The sequence below is a fragment of the Oncorhynchus mykiss genome, chromosome 24 (genome assembly GCF_013265735.2).
Source record: "Oncorhynchus mykiss isolate Arlee chromosome 24, USDA_OmykA_1.1, whole genome shotgun sequence".
Lineage (NCBI taxonomy): Eukaryota > Metazoa > Chordata > Actinopteri > Salmoniformes > Salmonidae > Oncorhynchus > Oncorhynchus mykiss.
The window spans coordinates 36,376,265-36,400,223 of record NC_048588.1 but is presented as its reverse complement, the minus strand read 5'-3'; the positions used below and the strand labels follow the sequence as shown (position 1 = coordinate 36,400,223).

At 48.1% G+C, this 23,959-nt stretch overlaps 1 protein-coding gene across 13 annotated transcripts in view; it reads right to left on the bottom strand.

Moving 5' to 3' along the window:
* Window positions 1-23,959, bottom strand: part of LOC110503435 (protein CASP-like) — a 157,850-nt gene that overhangs the window by 13,518 nt on the left and 120,373 nt on the right. For 3 of the 13 annotated variants that reach the window (XM_036962149.1, XM_036962152.1, XM_036962153.1), the window contains 4 exons: window positions 23,300-23,596; window positions 22,266-22,454; window positions 19,649-19,925; window positions 12,615-13,908 (listed from right to left, as the gene is read on the bottom strand). In XM_036962149.1, coding sequence (XP_036818044.1) covers window positions 13,473-13,908; window positions 19,649-19,925; window positions 22,266-22,454; window positions 23,300-23,596 — 1,199 coding nt within the window. In that variant the 3' untranslated portion in view covers window positions 12,615-13,472. Of the gene's footprint in view, window positions 1-779; window positions 917-12,614; window positions 13,909-14,037; window positions 14,788-19,648; window positions 19,926-22,265; window positions 22,455-23,299; window positions 23,597-23,959 lie in introns of those variants that run through there. The other 10 variants (XM_036962154.1, XM_036962156.1, XR_005039432.1 and 7 more) reach the window with 9 other exon arrangements.

Genomic DNA, 23,959 nt, shown 5'->3' with positions numbered 1-23,959 from the left:
AGCTACTCTTCCTGGGGTCCAGCAACAGTTATATACAGTTTAAAATATGACGTGATAATACATTTCATAACACTTTACCCAATACATTTAGTGTGTTGCCTCAGACCACTACTGGTCAGAGAGGTTAAGCTGTCAGAGGTGAAGGGTCAGAGAGGTGAAGGGTCAGGGAGGTGAAGGGTCAGAGAGGTGAAGGGTCAGAGGTGAAGGGTCAGGGAGGTGAAGGGTCAGAGAGGTGAAGGGTCAGGGAGGTGAAGGGTCAGAGGTGAAGGGTCAGAGAGGTGAAGGGTCAGAGAGGTGAAGGGTCAGGGAGGTGAAGGGTCAGAGGTGAAGGGTCAGAGAGGTGAAGGGTCAGGGAGGTGAAGGGTCAGAGAGGTGAAGGGTCAGAGAGGTGAAGGGTCAGGGAGGTGAAGGGTCAGAGAGGTGAAGGGTCAGGGAGGTGAAGGGTCAGGGAGGTGAAGGGTCAGAGGTGAAGGGTCAGGGAGGTGAAGGGTCAGAGAGGTGAAGGGTTAGGGAGGTGAAGGGTCAGAGGTGAAGGGTCAGAGAGGTGAAGGGTCAGAGAGTTGAAGGGTCAGGGAGGTGAAGGGTCAGAGAGGTGAAGGGTCAGAGGTGAAGGGTCAGCGAGGTGAAGGGTCAGGGAGGTGAAGGGTCAGAGAGGTGAAGAGTCAGGGAGGTGAATGGTCAGAGAGGTGAAGGGTCAGAGAGGTGAAGGGTCAGAGAGGTGAAGGGTCAGGGAGGTGAAGGGTCAGAGAGGTGAAGGGTCAGGGAGGTGAAGGACTAACGTCAGCATCAGGGCGTAACATGGAGGACATGGTCTGGATGCTGCTCAGGTCGTGTTCCAGTTTGAGGATGAGCGCTCTCTGCTCGGCGCTGGTCCGGACCGCAGACGAGAACTCCAGCTGCAGGTCTGCGTAGCGTCCTACAGAGGAAAGGACACAGAGGACAGCCGGTCAAACACACGACATCACAGACCACCGCCAGTGCACACGGATACAACACACGACGACTTCCAGTCCTACTTAGCACGTCGATTGTTCGCTCCCCAGGCAAGTCACTTACTGGTTTACGTAAACAGCCATGGGTCTCCATCAATCCACGAGACATTCTACCTAGCAGTGTCGCTTCAGAGGGTCCCTTCAGAGGGTCCCTTCAGAGGGACCAGAAATCTTCCAATAAGTTGTTGTTCTTTTTCTACAGAAAACATCACACTTAATGAGTTCGACATGATATATTCTGTTGTCGGACCATCATAGTTGTAGTGAATAAGGAGAGATACATTGTGATGACATTAAGAATGAATGAAAACAAACCTGGCCTCGCTTCGGGCTGACAAACACACAGAGACAAAAACCTGCATGGACAACATGACACATAGCATACAATAACGCACTGTTCACACAACGTGTGGTAGCCAACACCACTATCACCGATAGCGACAACAACAGTGGCACATCAAAGGTTACAGGCTCGTGGTGTTGAAAGGACAGCTACCATCGTACCTGTGTCTCTCTCGGTCTGTGTCTCTCTCTCTCTGTCTGTGTCTCTATCTCTCTGTCTGTCTCTCTCTCTCCCTCTCTCTGTCTGTCTGTCTGTGTCTCTCTCTGTCTGTGTCTCTCTCTCTCTTTGTGTCTCTCTCTCTCTGTGTCTCTGTCTCTGTCTGTGTCTCTCTCTGTCTGTCTGTGTCTCTCTCTGTCTGTGTCTCTCTCTCTCTGTCTGTGTCTCTATCTCTCTGTCTGTCGCTCTGTGTCTCTCTCTCTCTGTGTGTGTGTCTCTCTCTCTCTTTCTGTGTGTCTCACTCTCTCTATGTGTGTGTCTCACTCTCTCTGTGTGTCTCTCTCTTTCTGTGTCTCTCTCTCTCTCTCTCTCTCTCTGTGTGTCTCTCTCTTTCTGTGTGTGTGACTCTCTCTCTCTCTGTGTGTCTCTCTCTCTGTGTGTGTCTCACTCTCTCTGTGTGTGTGTGTCTCACTCTCTGTGTGTGTGTGTCTCACTCTCTCTCTGTGTGTCTCTCTCTTTCTGTGTGTGTCTCTCTCTCTCTGCGTGTGTGTGTGTGTCTCTCTCTATCTGCGTGTGTGTCTCTCTCTTTCTGTGTGTGTGTCTCTCTCTCTCTCTCTCTCTCTCTGTGTCTCCATCCCTCCCTCCCTCCCTCCCTCAGATTGTTGCTGCTTTACTGGCAGGTCAGTTATTATTTGTTGTCATTTAGTAGATTACCTGGAGCGACTTTCAATTAGCGTTAAGTGCCTTGCTCGAGGGCACAGCTGCATATTTTTCCACTTAGTCGGCTCTGGGATTCGAACCAGCAACCTTTTGTGTTACTGGCCCAAGGCTCTTAACCACTAGGTTAGCTGCCAACCCAAGTTAAAAGATGAGGGAAATGGGGTCAACAACGTTATTGCAGGGTATCATGGCATCCTTCAATAGGGAAGGAGATGATGATAAGGAATTCTCAAAAATAAACATCCTCACAAACAAAGAATAGACACAATACAACAGATGTGTGTTTGTATAAAAGAGATTTACTTCAATTATCACACCTAGGGTGCAGGAGAACAATCATATAGATCATTTTAATAACAACACTACATTGTTCATTACAGTGATATTGCTTCTCCGTGTTGTGTGAGGGACCGTCTTACAGACAACGTGACAAGACAGAAGAAAACAAAATGGAGAACAGAAATCCTCAAAGGGGAAAAAAAGCAAAACGGAGGCACGGCCAATGAAAAAGCAGGTTCAGAACATGTCTGGACCAACCAAGTGCTAGCTAGGGTAAACAATCGATCTCCTAACCATCCCCCTAAACAACAACAACAACAACACACTGAAACACGAACAAGTGACTTGGGATAAAAGGTGAGAAGACTTCAAGACAACAAATTGTTGTCGATTGAAATGAATAAATGACACACAAATGATTGGTTCAAGAGGTAAGGATGAATCTCCTCACATTTTGGTTTACAAAGCACTCTGGGTAAAGGGTTGTAAAGGAGTTTTTCAACAAAAGTTCATTTCATCTTAATGGCTGATATCATATTTATAAGAATATTAAATAAAAAAAAGTGTATTGTTAGCTTGTGAACGATACCATCACGGTCACCTAATCATCCCCAGTTTACAAATGGTCTCATTCATCCCCCTCCTCCTCTCCCCTGTAACTATTCCCCAGGTCGTTGCTGCAAATGAGAACGTGTTCACAGTCAACTAAACCTGGTAAAATAACGGATACATTTAAAAAAAAAATTTTTTATAAATATGTGGATTTTGTGCAGTGAAACAAAACCATACTTATTTTGTAGTGATTTTAATTTGTAAAATACTTTAATCTCTGTCTACAACTGCTTCCCCCCCCCCCCTTCTCCATAACAGAGACCCATTAGTGTGACCTGGTCAGAAATAAAAACCCGAAAGAAACAGGAAAAGTTGAAGTTGACTTGGTAATCTCATTATGAAAATCCATTGTCCGAACCACAAGTAGCCAGCCAATGACCGGACAGAAAAGACGACTTTATTGAAAAGGAAGTGCAGGGTTGGAGTCAAACGAATAATTAAATTCTCTTCAATGTTTTTCCAATTAGGAACATTTATGACTTTTTGGGTTTACTTACTGAATTTGGCAGAAATTGACCCCAACCCTGGTCCAGTGCCTTGTACTAACTGGGCAAATTCTACACAGTCTCCTCATCTAGCTACGGACAGAGCAGAACCAGTAGAGACAAACAAGGCAGAAAGAAAATTATTATGTTCAAGTACTTATTTATATATATATATATATATATATATATATATATATATATATATATATATATATATATATATATATATATATATGAGGGGTGTGTGCATCAACTAACAGCCTGAAAAAGGAGAGTTCCACGAGGGACACAGACAGGGGCCCGATTAACATTATACAGACTCTCCAGTGTAACATGTATTGTGCTGTGTGTGCTGTGTGTGCTGTGTGTGCTGTGTGTGCTGTGTGTGCTGTGTGTGCTGTGTGTTGTGTGCTGTGTGTGCTGTGTGCTGTGTGTGCTGTGTGTGAGAGAAAGAGGAGTGTGTGCTGTGAATACCAGTGATATCTAAAAGTAATTTTCATCTTACAGTAAAAAAAAAATCCACTTCAATAACATCTCTCTTTAAAAAGTATTAGAAAACACAGTATTTTCCTTCTTCGTCTTCTCCATTCCTCTTAGTCCTGATATGGAAGCCCAGTGTTGTGGTCCAGACCTCATCCACAACCACAGACCACTAACTAACTACTTCAATAGAGCGGACGATAATAATGCTTTACAAATTCAGGAGACTTGATATGATATACAGCATCTGTACAGTGTATAGAATCATCGGATTTAGATTTATAGAAAAATATCTGGGTGAAAAGTTGTCGATCACCCCCCCCCCCCCCCCCCCCCCCCAGCCCCCAACCCTCACCCAAGCCCCCCCCCCCCCCCCCTCACACACATCAAATTAAGCAAAAACATCAAACTGTTTGGTTGTAAAGCCAGATGAGAGTATTGAACATTTACAGACAAGACAACTGACAACCTTTCCATCAGACTAGGGCGCGGTCGTGTTGGTTTCCTTCTTTACTTCCACTAAGCTACAGGTAGAACCTCTTACAGTATATATCTGGAAACTTGACTTTGTTTTCCACGCTAAAATCTCCTAGAACACAAGAGTAAAACTCATTCCACGGAAGGGGCGGAGCATCTGTGGGTCTCCCCCCCCCCCCCTCCCCCTCCCTCCTCCCCTCCTCCCTTGTGCTTAATCGATGAATTAAAGGTCACTAATTAGTAAGGAACTCCCCTCACCTGGTTGTCTAGGTCTTAACTGAAAAGGTTAAAAAAAACAAGCAGACACTAGGTCCTCCACGGAATGAGTCAGACACCCCTATCCTAGAGGAAACGGTTGTGTGTGAATAACCCCATCTAAAACATGCACATCAACACCTCCTCTACAGAATCTACTGAATTCTACCAAACTTGGCACATTTTTTAAAAACATTTTGACAGCAAAAATAAGGTGATGAGAACGTAAATAAATCTAAGGCACCAAAATATGAAGACGATTATTCAATTCGGTCCCTCTACTTGTTCTATTGTCTATGAAAAATGATTAGAGCGAGACCAGTCCATTGGTAAGGGGATGAGGAGAGGTCAGTGTAGGGGATGAGGAGAGGTCAGTGTAGGGGATGAGGAGAGGTCAGTGTAGGGGATGAGGAGAGGTCAGTGTCTAGGGAACCAATTGGAAAGCAGCTGGGTAAGTCTCTGTAATGGCAGTCTGGCACGGGGAAGTGTAGCCAGTCCAACAGTCAAACCCCTGACTACATCATACTGACCTCTGACCTGACACAGACGGCACCCTAGAGTCTCACATCACTACGCGTTTCAGCACCCATTTGGTTTCCGTGGCGATAGAAAAGACTATTGAATAACGAGTCTTTCAGATCAGAATATGGCTAAAGAGACCACACGGCCCAGCATGCTGAAGGGTTTTGGTTTAGAACCAATGGAGAGAGAAGACCTGAAATTCTTTAAAGAGAGTAGACCTACAGGCCATAGATAGTCAGGGTAGTAGACCTACAGGCCATTGATAGTCAGGGTAGTAGACTTACAGGCCATAGATAGTCAGGAGAGTAGACCTACAGGCCATAGATAGTCAGGAGAGTAGACCTACAGGCCATAGATAGTCAGGAGAGTAGACCTACAGGCCATAGATAGTCAGGAGAGTAGACCTACAGGCCATAGATAGTCAGGAGAGTAGACCTACAGGCCATAGATAGTCAGGAGAGTAGACCTACAGGCCATTGATAGTCAGGGTAGTAGACTTACAGGCCATAGATAGTCAGGAGAGTAGACCTACAGGCCATAGATAGTCAGGAGAGTAGACCTACAGGCCATAGATAGTCAGGAGAGTAGACCTACAGGCCATAGATAGTCAGGAGAGTAGACCTACAGGCCATAGATAGTCAGGAGAGTAGACCTACAGGCCATTGTAATAAGATGCAGACATGTAGGGAATACCATTGTACAGTATTACAGATTTTTTATATATCTAATGGGATGGACTTAGAACTCTGGTAATGCTTTTGGTTTAGAACCAATGGAGAGAGAAGTCCTGAAATTCTTTAATGAGATTTGGCTAAGGAGACCACACAGCCCAGCATGTTGAAGGGCTTTGGTTTAGAACCGAGTCCCCTGGGTGCTGCTGGCTAAGTGCACCAGGTGTGGTCACTGTCACCAGGTGTGGTCACTGTCACCAGGTGTGGTCACTGTCACCAGGTGTGGTCACTGTCACCAGGTGTGGTCACCAGGTGTGGTCACTGTCACCAGGTGTGGTCACCAGGTGTGGTCACCCATACAACAGTATAAAGAAGCAGTGTTGTGCTGAGCTGCAGGTCCTGAGTAAAGAGCCTGTGCTTGGTTTGGAACCACGGGTGAAAAGGCATACATTTCCCAGAGTTCCTTGGAGTGCTGAGCTGAAGAGGAGGGGTTTGCTTAGCAGCCCCCCCCCCCCCCCCCCCCCCGTCCCCCCAACTCACAGTAAGTGCTTGGTGTATGTATGGATAGGCCTGTTATGGTTGCTACGGATACGGGCTGTTTCTACCACTGCATAACAACAGTATTACAGTATCTGATCAATCAATAACAGTGTTATGATGGATAATGCTTTGGAGCTTGGCGAGGCCACAGAGTCTGTAACGTATCGGGCAGACAACATAACAGACACCGAAAGACACAAGTCTATAAATAGAGAATACCATATTTCCTTAAATATATACTCTTTAAATCTCAATTTGGCAGAGATGATTCCCCTGGGCTGGGATCAGACAAGACTAGTTTTCATTGGGTTTATATGATATTACCAGACACCATTTTGACAAAACCATAGCGACTAACAGGAAAAGGAAACAGCAGCAACAGGGTACTGTGATTCTTCTAAAAACAAACCTACTGTACATCAAGGCTGCCTGCATGACCTCAGAGATTTTTCAGACAGTAACAGTGCATGTGCAGCCTGTGAAGGGTAATGTATACCCTGAAGACAGCATGAGAGGAGACATGGAGAGATTTAGATATTCTGTGATCTGGGAGATAGTGCTAGTAGATATTACAGTTGAAGTCGGAAGTTTACATACACCTTAGCCAACTACATTTAAACTCAGTTTTTCCACAAATCCTGACATTTAATCCTAGTCTTAGGTCAGTTAGGATCACCACTTTATTTTAGGAATATGAAATGTCAGAATAATAGTAGAGAATGATTGATTTCAGATTTGATTTCTTTCATCACATTCCCAATGGGTCAGAAGTTTACATACACTCAATTAGTATTTGGTAGCATTGCCTTTAAATTGCTTAACTTGGGTCAAACGTTTTGGGTAGCCTTACACAAGCTTCCCAAAATAAGTTGGGTGAATTTTGGCCCATTCCTCCTGACAGAGCTGGTGTAACTGAGTCAGGTTAGTAGTCCTCCTTGCTCGCACACGCTTTTTCAGTTCTGCCCACAAATGTTCTATACGATTGAGGTCAGGGCTTTGTGAGGGCCACTCCAATACATTGACTTTGTTGTCCTTAAGCCATTTTGCCACAACTTTAGAAGTATGCTTGGGATCATTGTCCATTTGGAAGACTCATTTGCGACCAAGCTTTAACTTCCTGACTGATGTCTTGAGATGTTGCTTCAATATGTCCACATAATTTTCCATCCTCATGATGCCATCTATTTTGTGAAGTGCACCAGTCCCTCGTGCAGCAAAGCACCCCCACAACATGATGCTGCCACCCCCGAGCTTCACGGTTGGGATGGTGGTCTTCGGCTTGGAAGCCTCCCACTTTTTCCTCCAAACATAACGATGGTCATTATGGCCAAACAGTTCTACTTTCGTTTCTTCAGACCAGAGGTAATTTCTCCAAAAAGTAAGTTTCTTTGTCCCCATGTGCAGTTGCAAACCGTAGTCTGGCTTTTTAATGGCGGTTTTGGAGCAGTGGCTTCTTCCTTGCTGAGCGGCCTTTCAGGATATGTTGATATAGGACTCGTTTTACTGTGGATATAGATACTTTTGTACCCGTTTCCTCCAGCATCTTCACAAGGTCCTTTGCTGTTGTTCTGGGATTGATTTGCACTTTTTGCACAAAAGTACGTTCATCTCTAGAATACAGGACGCGTCTCCTTCCTGAGCAGTATGACTGCTGCGTGGTCTCATGGTGTTTATACTTGCGTACTATTGTTTGTACAGATGAACGTGGTACCTTCAGGCGTTTGGAAATTGCTCCCAAGGATGAACCAGACTTGTGGAGGTCTACAATTTATATTCTGAGGTCTTGGCTGATTTCTTTGATTTTCCCATGATGTCAAGCAAAGATGCACTGAGTTTGAAGGCCTTGAAATACATCCACAGGTACACCTCCAATTGACTCAAATGATGTCAATTAGCCTATCAGAAGCTTCTAAAGCCATGACATTTTCTGGAATTTTCCAAGCTGTTTAAAGGCACAGTCAACTTAGTGTATGTAAACTTCTGACCTACTGGAATTGTGATACAGTGAATAATAAGTGAAATAATGTGTCTGTAAACAATTGTTGGAAAGATGACTTGTGTCATGCACAATGTAGATGTCTTAACCAACTCACCAAAACTATAGTTTGTTAACAAAAAATTTGTGGAGTGGTTGAAAAACAAGTTTTAATGACTCCAACCTAAGTGTATGTAAACTTCTGACTTGAACTGTATGTGATCTAGGAGATATTCTGTGATCTAGGAGATAGAGCTCGTAGATATTCTGTGATCTAGGAGATACTCTGTAATCTAGGAGATACTCTGTAATCTAGGAGATACTCTGTAATCTAGGAGATACTCTGTAATCTAGGAAATATTCTGTAATCTAGGAGATATTCTGTGATCTAGTGATATTCTGTGATATAAGACATACTCTAATCTAGGAGATACTCTGTGATCTAGTGATATTCTGTGATATAGGAGATACTCTGTAATCTAGGAGATACTCTGTAATCTGGGAAATATTCTGTGATATTGGAGATATTCTGTGATCTAGGAAATATTATGTGATATAGGAGATACTCTGTAATCTAGGAGATATTCTGTGATCTAGGAGATATTCTGTAATCTAGGAGATATTCTGTGATCTAGGAGATACTCTGCAATCTAGGAGATACTCTGTAATCTAGGAGATATTCTGTGATCTAGGAGATATTCTGTGATCTAGGAGATACTCTGTAATCTAGGAGATATTCTGTGATCTAGAATGCTAAGAGATACTCCGACCTTGTCTTCTAGATGTATCGTTTGACTCAACGATAAAGAGCATGAGCGTTGTCAGGGAAACGGTTGATGCCTCTGAACATGTACCGTAGATGACATTTCTTTTAAAAACAAATATAAACTGACACTTCCCAAAAAAAAAAAACCCTTCAGAATTCATCAATATACAAACACATGAGAACTAACTTACATCTTGTAAATATTACCCAATACTGCCGGCAGTCTATCAGTAAAAATTAAAAAATAAAAATAAATGTCTTGCCCTCGGGTAAACCCCTTACGCAATAAAAACATCCAATAATAAGACAAGTGAAAAACTCAGCACCGATAAATAAGTTGAATAAAAATCTAACTATACGTACGATATGACCATACAAAGAGTCTACAGTAAAATAATAATAATAATATCACATAACTTCATAATGAGCCTTATCATTATTATTATTACCCATAAAACAACAGCTTATAATAGAAAGGGTGGGTGGCAGTTGTGCACTCTTAAGTACGAGAAACGACCCCAGTCAGAACAATAAAACACACTGACACACACAGCATGGGGAGACAGTGGGCTGACAGGGACAGAGAGAGGCTGTTTAGGAGGGATAAGGGAGGGAGAAGAGAGAGAGAGAAGGAGGGGGTGGGAGAGAAGGAGAGGGAGAGAGAGAGGGAAGGAAGGAAGGAGAGAGGGAGTGAAGGAAGGAAGGGAGAGAGGGAGGGAAGGAAGGAAGGTAGAGAGGGAGGGAAGGAAGGGAGAGAGGGAGGGAAGGAAGGAGAGAGGGAGGGGTAAGGGAGAGAGGGAGTTTTGTACGTCTGGTACGGAGTAGAGTCTGGTATGTAGTAGGGGCTGGTATGTAGTAGGGTCTGGTACGGAGTAGGGGCTGGTACGGAGTAGAGTCCGGTACGGAGTAGGATCCGGTATGGAGTAGGGTCCGGTACGGAGTAGAGTCCGGTATGGAGTAGGGGCTGGTATGTAGTAGGGTCCGGTACGGAGTAGGGTCCGGTACGGAGTAGAGTCCGGTATGGAGTAGTCCAGTACGGAGTAGGGTCCGGTATGGAGTAGGGTCCGGTACGGAGTAGGGTCCGGTACGGAGTAGAGTCCGGTATGGAGTAGTCCGGTACGGAGTAGGGTCCGGTACGGAGTAGAGTCCGGTACGGAGTAGGGTCCGGTACGGAGTAGGGTCCGGTATGGAGTAGTCCGGTACGGAGTAGGGTCCGGTATGGAGTAGTCCGGTACGGAGTAGGGTCCGGTATGGAGTAGGGTCCGGTACGGAGTAGGGTCCGGTACGGAGTAGAGTCCGGTATGTAGTAGGGGCTGGTATGTAGTAGGGTCCGGTACGGAGTAGGGTCCGGTACGGAGTAGAGTCCGGTACGGAGTAGAGTCCGGTACGGAGTAGAGTCCGGTACGGAGTAGAGTCCGGTATGGAGTAGGGGCTGGTACGGAGTAGGGTCTGGTATGGAGTAGAGTCTGGTATGGAGTAGGGGCTGGTATGGAGTAGAGTTCGGTATGGAGTAGGATCCGGTATGGAGTAGGGGCCGGTATGGAGTAGAGTCCGGTATGGAGTAGGGGCCGGTATGGAGTAGAGTCCGGTATGGAGTAGGATCCGGTATGGAGTAGAGTCCGGTATGGAGTAGAGTCTGGTATGGAGTAGAGTCCGGTATGGAGTAGAGTCCGGTACGGAGTAGGATCCGGTATGGAGTAGAGTCCGGTATGGAGTAGAGTCTGGTATGGAGTAGAGTCCGGTATGGAGTAGAGTCCGGTATGGAGTAGAGTCTGGTATGGAGTAGGATCCGGTATGGAGTAGGGTCCGGTACGGAGTAGGATCCGGTATGGAGTAGAGTCCGGTATGGAGTAGGATCCGGTATGGAGTAGAGTCCGGTACGGAGTAGAGTCCGGTACGGAGTAGGATCCGGTATGGAGTAGGGTCTGGTACGGAGTAGGGGCCGGTATGGAGTAGAGTCCGGTACGGAGTAGGATCCGGTATGGAGTAGGGTCCGGTATGGAGTAGGGTCTGGTATGGAGTAGAGTCCGGTACGGAGTAGGATCCGGTATGGAGTAGAGTCTGGTATGGAGTAGGGTCTGGTATGTAGTAGGGTCTGGTACGGAGTAGGGGCCGGTATGGAGTAGGGGCTGGTATGGAGTAGAGTCCGGTATGGAGTAGGATCCGGTATGGAGTAGAGTCCGGTAAGGATTAGAGTCCGGTAAGGATTAGAGTCCGGTAAGGATTAGAGTCCGGTACGGAGTAGGGGCTGGAGCAGGGCTTTAGTAAAAGCCCCTGCATGAAGTCCCAAACTGTTTTGTGAGGAAAACATTGACAGACACACAATAGGTCAGAGTAGGTTGGTTAAACTGTGATGTGTACACTTACTTACTCAGAACAAATGACAACATATCACTACGTTAACTACCGTGTAATTTCATCATAAACTATAAACTTTTAACCGTGAGTTAAACATGTTTCATTTGGAAGTAGAAACAGTAACTCTTCTCTACCTTGCAATCTCTTAACGGCAACCACATCGCTATATATGTATATATATAAAAAACAACAACTTTGTTGTAGGACACTAGGGGAAGAAAAAAAGGTGGTTCCTCTTCAGTTGAGTGGTACACCAGAGATCCCGCCGGCCAGGCACCATCACATGGCTGCTAGCAGGACCACACAGGGGTCAAAGGTCATTCTTCCCTCAGTAACTATGAAAACTTGGCCTTTAATTATTTTTTTTTTTTTAGGTTTGATTGTTCTCTTCAGCTGAATCATCTTGCTCCACACACACACACACACACACACACACACACACACACGCGATGTAACAAGGTTAAAAAGTCAAGCTGCTCTTACAAGAACACACACCAGTAGAGAAGAGAAAAAGGCAAAAGGTTTGTAACAGTCACAGGACAGTGTGGGAAGAGAGGAGTCTGGACACCCTGTGTGAGGTCACTGTGTGAGGAGGACAGGACACTGATGTTTATCTTCTAAACTAACACGTTAAACATTCTCCTCCTGTGAGTGTCCATCCTTTAAAAAGCCCCTGGTCCAGCTCTGGGAGAAACCCCAGGTCAGATCTGTCTGTCTGTGGTGCATTCGCCAGTAATTGGCTGTGTTTGGGGTACCTGCCAGTAATTGGTGGTGTTTGGAGGTACCTGCCAGTAATTGGTGGTGTTTGGTGGTACCTGCCAGTAATTGGTGGTGTTTGGGGGTACAGTACCTGCCAGTAATTGGTGGTGTTTGGGGGTACAGTACCTTCCAGTAATTGGTGGTGTTTGGGGGTACAGTACCTGCCAGTAATTGGTGGTGTTTGGGGGTACAGTACCTGCCAGTAATTGGTGGTGTTTGGTGGTACAGTACCTGCCAGTAATTGGTGGTGTTTGGGGGTACAGTACCTGCCAGTAATTGGTGGTGTTTGGTGGTACAGTACCTGCCAGTAATTGGTGGTGTTTGGGGGTACAGTACCTGCCAGTAATTGGTGGTGTTTGGGGGTACCTGCCAGTAATTGGTGGTGTTTGGGGGTACCTGCCAGTAATTGGTGGTGTTTGGGGGTACCTGCCAGTAATTGGTGGTGTTTGGGGGTACAGTACCTGCCAGTAATTGGTGGTGTTTGGGGGTACAGTACCTGCCAGTAATTGGTGGTGTTGGGGGTACAGTACCTGCCAGTAATTGGTGGTGTTTGGGGGTACAGTACCTGCCAGTAATTGGTGGTGTTTGGGGGTACAGTACCTGCCAGTAATTGGTGGTGTTTGGGGGTACAGTACCTGCCAGTAATTGGTGGTGTTTGGGGGTACCTGCCAGTAATTGGTGGTGTTTGGGGGTACCTGCCAGTAATTGGTGGTGTTTGGGGGTACCTGCCAGTAATTGGTGGTGTTTGGGGGTACCTGACAGTAATTGGTGGTGTTTGGGGGTACAGTAAGCCCTGTGGCCAGCAGGGCGACTAAGTGATTCTCCGTAAGAAAGAAAAAGAAACTCAGTATTCAGAGAGCCTGAGATTCCCTCATTTTTGTCTTCCAAGTGTTCATTATATCTTCTTCTATATCTTGGTTTGGCAACCACTTCTCTCCTTTCTCCCAGGAAAGAGACTGTGTATAAAAATGGCCAATGAGCTTGGCTTTGGCTGTGCCCTCTTCTGTCCAATAGGAGAAGACCAGGGGGACAGTCAGAGGGCAGAGGTTGTGAGGTCACGAGAAAGGGATGTGGGGGGAGGTTCAGAACTCCCACTCAGACGGGTCTTCCTTGCCGGCAGCCTTCTCCAGTCTGTGGATGATATTGTCGAGGTTGGCAGCTTTCTTCCTGCGCAGGGTATTGTCCCTGTGGTTCCTAGCCGGGGTTGAGGTGTGACTGGAAGGGGCTGAGCGAGAGAGACCTGCCTCAGGTAGACTGAAGAGGTTGCTGTTGCTGCTGGAGACCGGCCCGACCGAGCCTGAGGTAGTGCAGTTTCTCTGGGCAGGGGATCCACCTGACACCCCGGCTTCAACCCTGACCTCCATGTTATCAGGGGCTCCTCTGTGCCTCCCGTGGTGCCCCTCCACGGTGCTGTCTGACTCAGTCCCGTCACAGCTGTCCCCCTCCCCTGCTTTAGCTGCTGCCGCTGACCCTGCAGCCTGAATCTCCTCTATGAAGAGCTCCCGGCGGATACGAGACCTGGGGAGGGACGGAGAGCAGGGGGTTAAAGATCTATGAAGAGCTCCCTGCGGATACGAGACCTGGGGAGGGACGGAGAGCAGGGGGGTTAAAGACTAGATCTATGAAGAGTTCCCTGCGGATACGAGACCTGGGGAGGGACGGAGAGCAGGGGGTTAAAGACTAGATCTATGAAGAGCTCCCTGCGGATACGAGACCTGGGGAGGGACGGAGAGCAGGGGGGTTAAAGACTAGATCTATGAAGAGCTCCCTGCGGATACGAGACCTGGGGAGGGACGGAGAGCAGGGGGGTTAAAGACTAGATCTATGAAGAGCTCCCGGCGGATACGAGACCTGGGGAGGGACGGAGAGCAGGGGGGTTAAAGACTAGATCTATGAAGAGCTCCCTGCGGATACGAGACCTGGGGAGGGACGGAGAGCAGGGGGTTAAAGACTAGATCTATGAAGAGCTCCCTGCGGATACGAGACCTGGGGAGGGACGGAGAGCAGGGGGGTTAAAGACTAGATCTATGAAGAGCTCCATGCAGATACGAGACCTGGGGAGGGATGGAGAGCAGGGGGGTTAAAGACTAGATCTATGAAGAGCTCCCGGCGGATACGAGACCTGGGGAGGGACGGAGAGCAGGGGGGGTTAAAGACTAGATCTATGAAGAGCTCCCTGCGGATACGAGACCTGGGGAGGGACGGAGAGCAGGGGGGGTTAAAGACTAGATCTATGAAGAGCTCCCTGCGGATACGAGACCTGGGGAGGGACGGAGAGCAGGGGGGGTTAAAGACTAGATCTATGAAGAGCTCCATGCAGATACGAGACCTGGGGAGGGATGGAGAGCAGGGGGGTTAAAGACTAGATCTATGAAGAGCTCCCGGCGGATACGAGACCTGGGGAGGGACGGAGAGCAGGGGGGGTTAAAGACTAGGTTGGGCGATATTACGATGATGTCGTCGTTGGTGAAGACATCACGATGTGACAGACTATGGTTTAGCTTATTTGAACTTGACCGGCGTTGTGCGGTACAAAACCCTGTTCACAGCAGTAATTAGCCTATTCCTATTGGCTATCGCCTATTTCAATCAATACGCTATATACAGAAAACAAGAAATTAATGTAGGAGCAGAGAATTCAACCAAAGCAGCGCAAAATGTCCAGAAATAAAATATTTTTTCTCTCCGTCAGACTATAACCATATATATATATATATTTTTTTTTAATAAACAGACACTCCTTAACTATATTGTGTCTAACTGTTTAAAAGCCTATATTTCCCTCTCTCTCTCTCCATTGGATAGATTATGAATATGACTGAAGGCTAAGTGTCATAGTTGAAGTCATGGTTTTCTCCTAATCAAACATGGAATGTAACCGTGGTCCATCACAAAGTTATTGTAACAAACCTAAAAACCAAAACGTACAGTAGCCAGAGGACTAATGATGAGACGGAACAAAACATATCAACAGCCAATAGAAACATTGAATGACCAGTTTAATCAAGTTACCATGTGGCACGGCAACAAGAAATAACCCCCTCCATGTGAAGTTGAAAACCAAACGACCAATAACACGTCCTCGTTCCTTCCACTGGCCTATCATACAAGCTTAAATCTAAACTGAGGCTATGAATGGCAGCTTATTTCTTCAAACATTCTAGCCTATGAAGTTGTTGTCCTAAGGTTGTTGTGACTTTTTATTTTTAAATATACCAAGAATGACAGTTTAAAGCCTAAAGGACGAGGCTGTTGTCATCAATAACTGCTTAAATATGTTCGTTTTTCTATAGTTTTATGAGGTAAGACGGTAGACTGCTTCATAATGTTCGTTTTTCTATAGTTTTATGAGGTAAGACGGAAGACTGCTTCTATCCAGCCCATGACAGAGACAGAATACACACACACACACAAAGCCAGACACCCACACAGCCACACAGCTCGACACCCACACACCTAGACCTAAACACCCACACACACCCACACACCTAGACACCTAAACACCCAGACACCAACACACCCAGATACCCAGACACCTAAACACCCAGACACCTAAACACCCAGACACCAACACACCCAGACACCTAAACACCCAGACACCAACACACCCAGACACCTAAACACCCAGACACCTAAACACCCAGACACCAACACACCCAGACACCCACACACCCAGACACCAACACAACCAGACACCAACACACCCAGACACCTAAACACCCAGACACCTAAACACCCAGACACCAACACACCCATACACCTAAACACCCAAACACCCAGATACCCAGACACCTAAACACCCAGACACCTAAACACCCAGACACCAACACACCCAGACACCTAAACACCCAGACACCAACACACCCAGACACCTAAACACCCAGACACCTAAACACCCAGACACCAACACACCCAGACACCTAAACACCCAGACACCAACACACCAACACACCCAGACACCAACACACCCAGACACCTAAACACCCAGACACCTAAACACCCAGACACCTAAACACCCAGACACCAACACACCCAGACACCTAAACACCCAGACACCTAAACACCCAGACACCTAAACACCCAGACACCAACACACCCAGACACCAACACACCCAGACACCAACACACCCAGACACCTAAACACCCAGACACCTAAACACCCAGACACCTAAACACCCAGACACCAACACACCCAGACACCTAAACACCCAGACACCTAAACACCCAGACACCTAAACACCCAGACACCAACACACCCAGACACCAACACACCCAGACACCAACACACCCAGACACCTAAACACCCAGACACCCAGACACCAACACACCCAGACACCAACACACCCAGACACCAACACACCCAGACACCTAAACACCCAGACACCTAAACACCCAGACACCAACACACCCAGACACCAACACACCCAGACACCAACACACCCAGACACCTAAACACCCAGACACCTAAACACCCAGACACCAACACACCCAGACACCAACACACCCAGATACCTAAACACCCAGACACCTAAACACCCAGACACCTAAACACCCAGACACCTAAACACCCAGACACCAACACACCCAGACACCAACACACCCAGACACCAACACACCCAGACACCTAAACACCCAGACACCTAAACACCCAGACACCAACACACCCAGACACCAACACACCCAGACACCTAAACACCCAAACACCCAGACACCAACACACCCAGACACCTAAACACCCAGACACCAACACACCCAGACACCTAAACACCCAGACACCAACACACCCAGACACCAACACACCCAGACACCTAAACACCCAGACACCAACACACCCAGACACCAACACACCCAGACACCAACACACCCAGACACCTAAACACCCAGACACCTAAACACCCAGACACCTAAACACCCAGACACCTAAACACCCAGACACCAACACACCCAGACACCAACACACCCAGACACCTAAACACCCAGACACCTAAACACCCAGACACCTAAACACCCAGACACCTAAACACCCAGACACCTAAACACCCAGACACCAACACACCCAGACACCAACACACCCAGACACCAACACACCCAGACACCAACACACCCAGACACCTAAACACCCAGACACCTAAACACCCAGACACCTAAACACCCAGACACCAACACACCCAGACACCAACACACCCAGACACCTAAACACCCAGACACCAACACACCCAGACACCAACACACCCAGACACCAACACACCCAGACACCAACACACCCAGACACCAACACACCCAGACACCTAAACACCCAGACACCTAAACACCCAGACACCTAAACACCCAGACACCTAAACACCCAGACACCAACACACCCAGACACCTAAACACCCAGACACCTAAACACCCAGACACCAACACACCCAGACACCTAAACACCCAGACACCTAAACACCCAGACACCAACACACCCAGACACCAACACAACCAGACACCAACACACCCAGACACCAACACACCCAGACACCAACACACCCAGACACCAACACACCCAGACACCAACACACCCAGACACCAACACACCCAGACACCAACACACCCAGACACCAACACACCCAGACACCAACACACCCAGACACCTAAACACCCAGACACCTAAACACCCAGACACCTAAACACCCAGACACCTAAACACCCAGACACCAACACACCCAGACACCTAAACACCCAGACACCTAAACACCCAGACACCAACACACCCAGACACCTAAACACCCAGACACCTAAACACCCAGACACCAACACACCCAGACACCAACACAACCAGACACCAACACACCCAGACACCAACACACCCAGACACCAACACAACCAGACACCAACACACCCAGACACCAACACACCCAGACACCAACACACCCAGACACCAACACAACCAGACACCAACACACCCAGACACCAACACACCCAGACACCTAAACACCCAGACACCTAAACACCCAGACACCAACACACCCAGACACCAACACAACCAGACACCAACACACCCAGACACCAACACACCCAGACACCAACACACCCAGACACCTAAACACCCAGACACCTAAACACCCAGACACCAACACACCCAGACACCAACACACCCAGACACCAACACACCCAGACACCCAGACACCTAAACACCCAGACACCTAAACACCCAGACACCTAAACACCCAGACACCAACACACCCAGACACCAACACACCCAGACACCTAAACACCCAGACACCTAAACACCCAGACACCTAAACACCCAGACACCAACACACCCAGACACCAACACACCCAGACACCAACACACCCAGACACCAACACACCCAGACACCAACACACCCAGACACCTAAACACCCAGACACCAACACACCCAGACACCAACACACCCAGACACCAACACACCCAGACACCAACACACCCAGACACCTAAACACCCAGACACCAACACACCCATACACCTAAACACCCAGACACCTAAACACCCAGACACCTAAACACCCAGACACCTAAACACCCAGACACCTAAACACCCAGACACCAACACACCCAGACACCAACACACCCAGACACCTAAACACCCAGACACCAACACACCCAGACACCTAAACACCCAGACACCAACACACCCAGACACCTAAACACCCAGACACCTAAACACCCAGACACCTAAACACCCAGACACCAACACACCCAGACACCAACACACCCAGACACCTAAACACCCAGACACCTAAACACCCAGACACCTAAACACCCAGACACCTAAACACCCAGACACCTAAACACCCAGACACCAACACACCCAGACACCAACACAACCAGACACCTAAACACCCAGACACCAACACACCCAGACACCAACACACCCAGACACCAACACACCCAGACACCTAAACACCCAGACACCTAAACACCCAGACACCTAAACACCCAGACACCAACACACCCAGACACCAACACACCCAGACACCTAAACACCCAGACACCTAAACACCCAGACACCAACACATCTTCTGTTTTAACAGCATTATCTTTCGTCCAGTTGCAATTGATTTTGCGTTATAGCCCGACTGTTGTGTTAGAAAATGTGTATTTATAGATCTTTTACAACAATAAGGGCAATAGCATCGTACATCACAATGTTTCATGGGTAGATAATCACGGTCGCCCAACTCTAATGGGTTCCTGTCATACCTTGTCAAGTGCTTAAAGAAAGCTCGTAGCACAGTAACTGACCTGTAGTTGTGGAACCAGTTGATGACCGTGCTGGTCTTCAGGTTGAGCTGGGAGGCCAGCTCCTCAATGGTTTTGGGGGAGGGGTAGGGTTTCTCCTGGTAAGCCCTCTTCAGAGCCTCCTTCTCCTCGGGACCCAGAACCACCCGGACCTTCTTCTGGTACAGCTGAGTCCGTCGCTGATGCTGGGGGCTGGCGCTCTGAAGATAGTCTGGTCCTGCCAGGCCACCGTCCACAGAACGGCTATCACTCAGCGAACTGTGACGTCTCTTCAGGTAGGCTGAGGGGGGGAGACAGAGGCGAGGATGAGATATCGTGGTAGATAAACACAGTGTACTGGTACCAACACCCACTAGGGGGCGGTAATGTCTAACTTTAGCCATACAAGGAACAAAGTGTTAGCCTCTGAAAGCATCACATGCTACAAATGTGTAAATGACAGCATGGATTTGTTAGCGCCTCGGACCGCTGCGCCACTCGGGAGCCCAGTCTCCTACAGTACAGTACACACTGATCCAATGACAGGCCTTCAAAGGCCATGTACACGTGTCTGTAGCCTCTAAGTGATACACTACACAAGGGTCAACTCATGGTTCGCTCTGCCTTTCCTCCCAGCTCTGCTATTGGCCTGGTCCCGACTGCTCTATTCTAAACCTTCGGTGACAGTCACACCCCTTTCTTTTTTGCCTGCGCTCAGTGAGCTCCAACATGTGGTGTAGACGCTCACCTCTATGGCTGGGACAGGAACAGTGTGATGATGTGTATCTTACCCTGATGTCTATCCTACCCTGATGTCTATCTTACCCTGATGTCTATCCTACCCTGATGTCTATCCTACCCTGATGTCTATCCTACCCTGATGTCTATCCTGCCCTGATGTTCATTCTGCCCTGATGTCTTATCCTGCCCTGATGTCTATCCTGCCCTGATGACTAACCTACCCTGATTTTATCCTACCCTGATGTCTATCTTACCCTGATGTCTATCCTACCCTGATGTCTATTCTACCCTGATGTCAATGCCACCCTGATGTCTATGCTACCCTGATGTCTATGCTACCCTGATGTCTATGCTACCCTGATGTCAATGCCACCCTGATGTCTATCCTACCCTGATGTCTATGCTACCCTGATGTCTATGCTACCCTGATAGGTGGAAGATAGCAGAGAAGTTTAGTCAACACCCTTAGTTATTATGGAAGTAGAACTGCTATGTGTTCACTTCATGGATGCAACATCAAGGGAGGGAGAAACGATGGGGAAACCAGGAATCAGGGGATGAATGAAACCAGGAAGTAGGGGCTTAATGAAATCAGGAAGCAAGGGATAAATTAAACCAGGAAGCAGGGGATTAATGGAACAAGGAAGCAGCAGGTGAATGGAACCAGGAGGCAGCGGGTGAATGGAACCAGGAAGCAGCGGGTGAATGGAACCAGGAAGCAGTGGATAAATGGAACAAGGAAGCAGCGGGTGAATGGAACCAGGAAGCAGCAGGTGAATGGAACCAGGAAGCAGTGGATAAATGGAACAAGGAAGCAGCGGGTGAATGGAACCAGGAAGCAGCAGGTGAATGGAACCAGGAAGCAGCAGGTGAATAGAACCAGGAAGCAGCAGGTGAATGGAACCAGGAAGCAGTGGATAAATGGAACAAGGAAGCAGCAGGTGAATGGAACCAGGAGGCAGCAGGTGAATGGAACCAGGAAGCAGCAGGTGAATGGAACCAGGAGGCAGCGGGTGAATGGAACCAGGAAGCAGCGGGTGAATGGAACCAGGAAGCAGCAGGTGAATGGAACCAGGAAGCAGCAGGTGAATAGAACCAGGAAGCAGCAGGTGAATAGAACCAGGAAGCAGCAGGTGAATGGAACCAGGAAGCAGTGGATAAATGGAACAAGGAAGCAGCGGGTGAATGGAACCAGGAAGCAGCAGGTGAATGGAACCAGGAAGCAGCGGGTGAATGGAACCAGGAAGCAGCAGGTGAATGGAACCAGGAGGCAGCGGGTGAATGGAACCAGGAAGCAGCGGGTGAATGGAACCAGGAAGCAGCGGGTGAATGGAACCAGGAAGCAGTGGATAAATGGAACAAGGAAGCAGCGGGTGAATGGAACCAGGAAGCAGCAGGTGAATGGAACCAGGAAGCAGCAGGTGAATAGAACCAGGAAGCAGCAGGTGAATGGAACCAGGAAGCAGTGGATAAATGGAACAAGGAAGCAGCAGGTGAATGGAACCAGGAAGCAGCAGGTGAATGGAACCAGGAAGCAGTGGATAAATGGAACAAGGAAGCAGCAGGTGAATGGAACCAGGAAGCAGCAGGTGAATGGAACCAGGAAGCAGCAGGTGAATGGAACCAGGAAGCAGCAGGTGAATGGAACCAGGAAGAAGTAGAGCAATGGATCAGTGCAGAGGAAGCAGGGGGAGGAGACATTATAGTAATCACCGATTGCTGCTGATGATTATTGATGATGATGAAGATGATAACTGTCAGTGGGCCCCTGGAGGGCCACCTGATGTCACATCCAATAAAGCGCGTAATTGTCTGTGTCAATAAATCGGTCCTAACATCACAGGGGTGCGTTTGGTCTGTGTGTGAGAGACACAGAATGCAAAGAGGGAGGGATCATTACCTTTCTTCTCCAGGCGTTTCATGTCCATCAGTTTCTCCACTTTCTGTGGGTCCTGCAGCCAGAACTGCATGCGGACGAATGGCTCACGTCCCTTCAGACTGAGCTTTTGCCAGGGCTTGGGCCGAGCCAGCAGATCAGACACCGAGCCCTGGGTCAGACCCAGGATACTCTCCCCAAACAGACGCTGCCCTGAGGGGAGAGAGAGTAGAGAGACAGGGGGTCAGGCTGGAGGTCTGAACGGACTATCCAAGCTTGTATTTGGAGAAACTTGATGAATCTTTACAGTATCTAATAATCTAAAGGAAAAAAATATGGGTGAAATTAGGGGCGACGGGCTTAAACTAGGGGCGACGGGCTTAAACTAGGGGCGACGACAGGCTTAAACTAGGGACGACGGGCTTAAACTAGGGGCGACGGGCTTAAACTAGGGACGACGGGCTTAAACTAGGGGCGACGGGCTTAAACTAGGGGCGACGGGCTTAAACTAGGGGCGACGGGCTTAAACTAGGGGCGACGGGCTTAAACTAGGGACGACGGGCTTAAACTAGGGGCGACGGGCTTAAACTAGGGGCGACGGGCTTAAACTAGGGGCGACGGGCTTAAACTAGGGACGACGGGCTTAAACTATGGACGACGGGCTTAAACTAGGGGCGACGGGCTTAAACTATGGACGACGGGCTTAAACTAGGGGCGACGGGCTTAAACTAGGGACGACGGGCTTAAACTAGGGGCGACGGGCTTAAACTAGGGACGACGGGCTTAAACTAGGGACGACGGGCTTAAACTAGGGACGACGGGCTTAAACTAGGGGCGACGGGCTTAAACTAGGGACGACGGGCTTAAACTAGGGACGACGGGCTTAAACTAGGGGCGACGGGCTTAAACTATGGACGACGGGCTTAAACTAGGGGCGACGGGCTTAAGAGTGAGCCCAGAAGGAAAATAGAAAAAAGACAAATAGGAAAATAGGTCAAGAGAGAAAGAATAAGGACAAGAAGAGGAAGGAGAAGAACAATAAAAAGTCTGAGTCTCACCAAGGTTGTTATCAGTCAGCACCTCCTTGACCTTCTTGGTGAGGACGTATGTGTCCAGCTCAGGAGACATGGCTATCGTCTCCTGGATGCTGAGGCCTGTGATGGGGCCGAGGAGGGGCGTGCCAGGCTGGGACTCCCCCCCTGAGGGCTCCCCATATGGGGGATCCAGAGACGGGGCCTGGGAGGCAAGAGGGTCCCGGTCCCCTCCTAAACCGTAGGATGACTCCTCAGCAGAGCTCAGCGGGGACTCTGGGGCAGGGCTGCAGCTGGCTGAGGTCTGGCTGGGAGTGCCCTCTGCTGGAGGAGAATGGAAACACAGTGTAGGCAGGAGCAAACAGTACAGTAGGTTAGACAGGAGGAAGACGGACTTAAGTGGTTCTTTATTCTGGTTCTGGAGACCCAAACGAGGAAGATTTTTGTTTTTTTTGACCTAGTACTTTTCAACAGGTTGATGCTGAGCTGAATAGTGGAATGAGGTGAAGTGCCAGTGATCCCCTTTTGAATCATCGAGGTCCAGAATTACTAGATTTGATTAGGATCTCTTTTAGTCTCCATTTGGACTCATCTTCCAAGAGTCCTTAAACATTAAAATACAATTTGTAATATAAAAACACACTTTCACATATAAACACACTATTACAAACATACATACATACAACT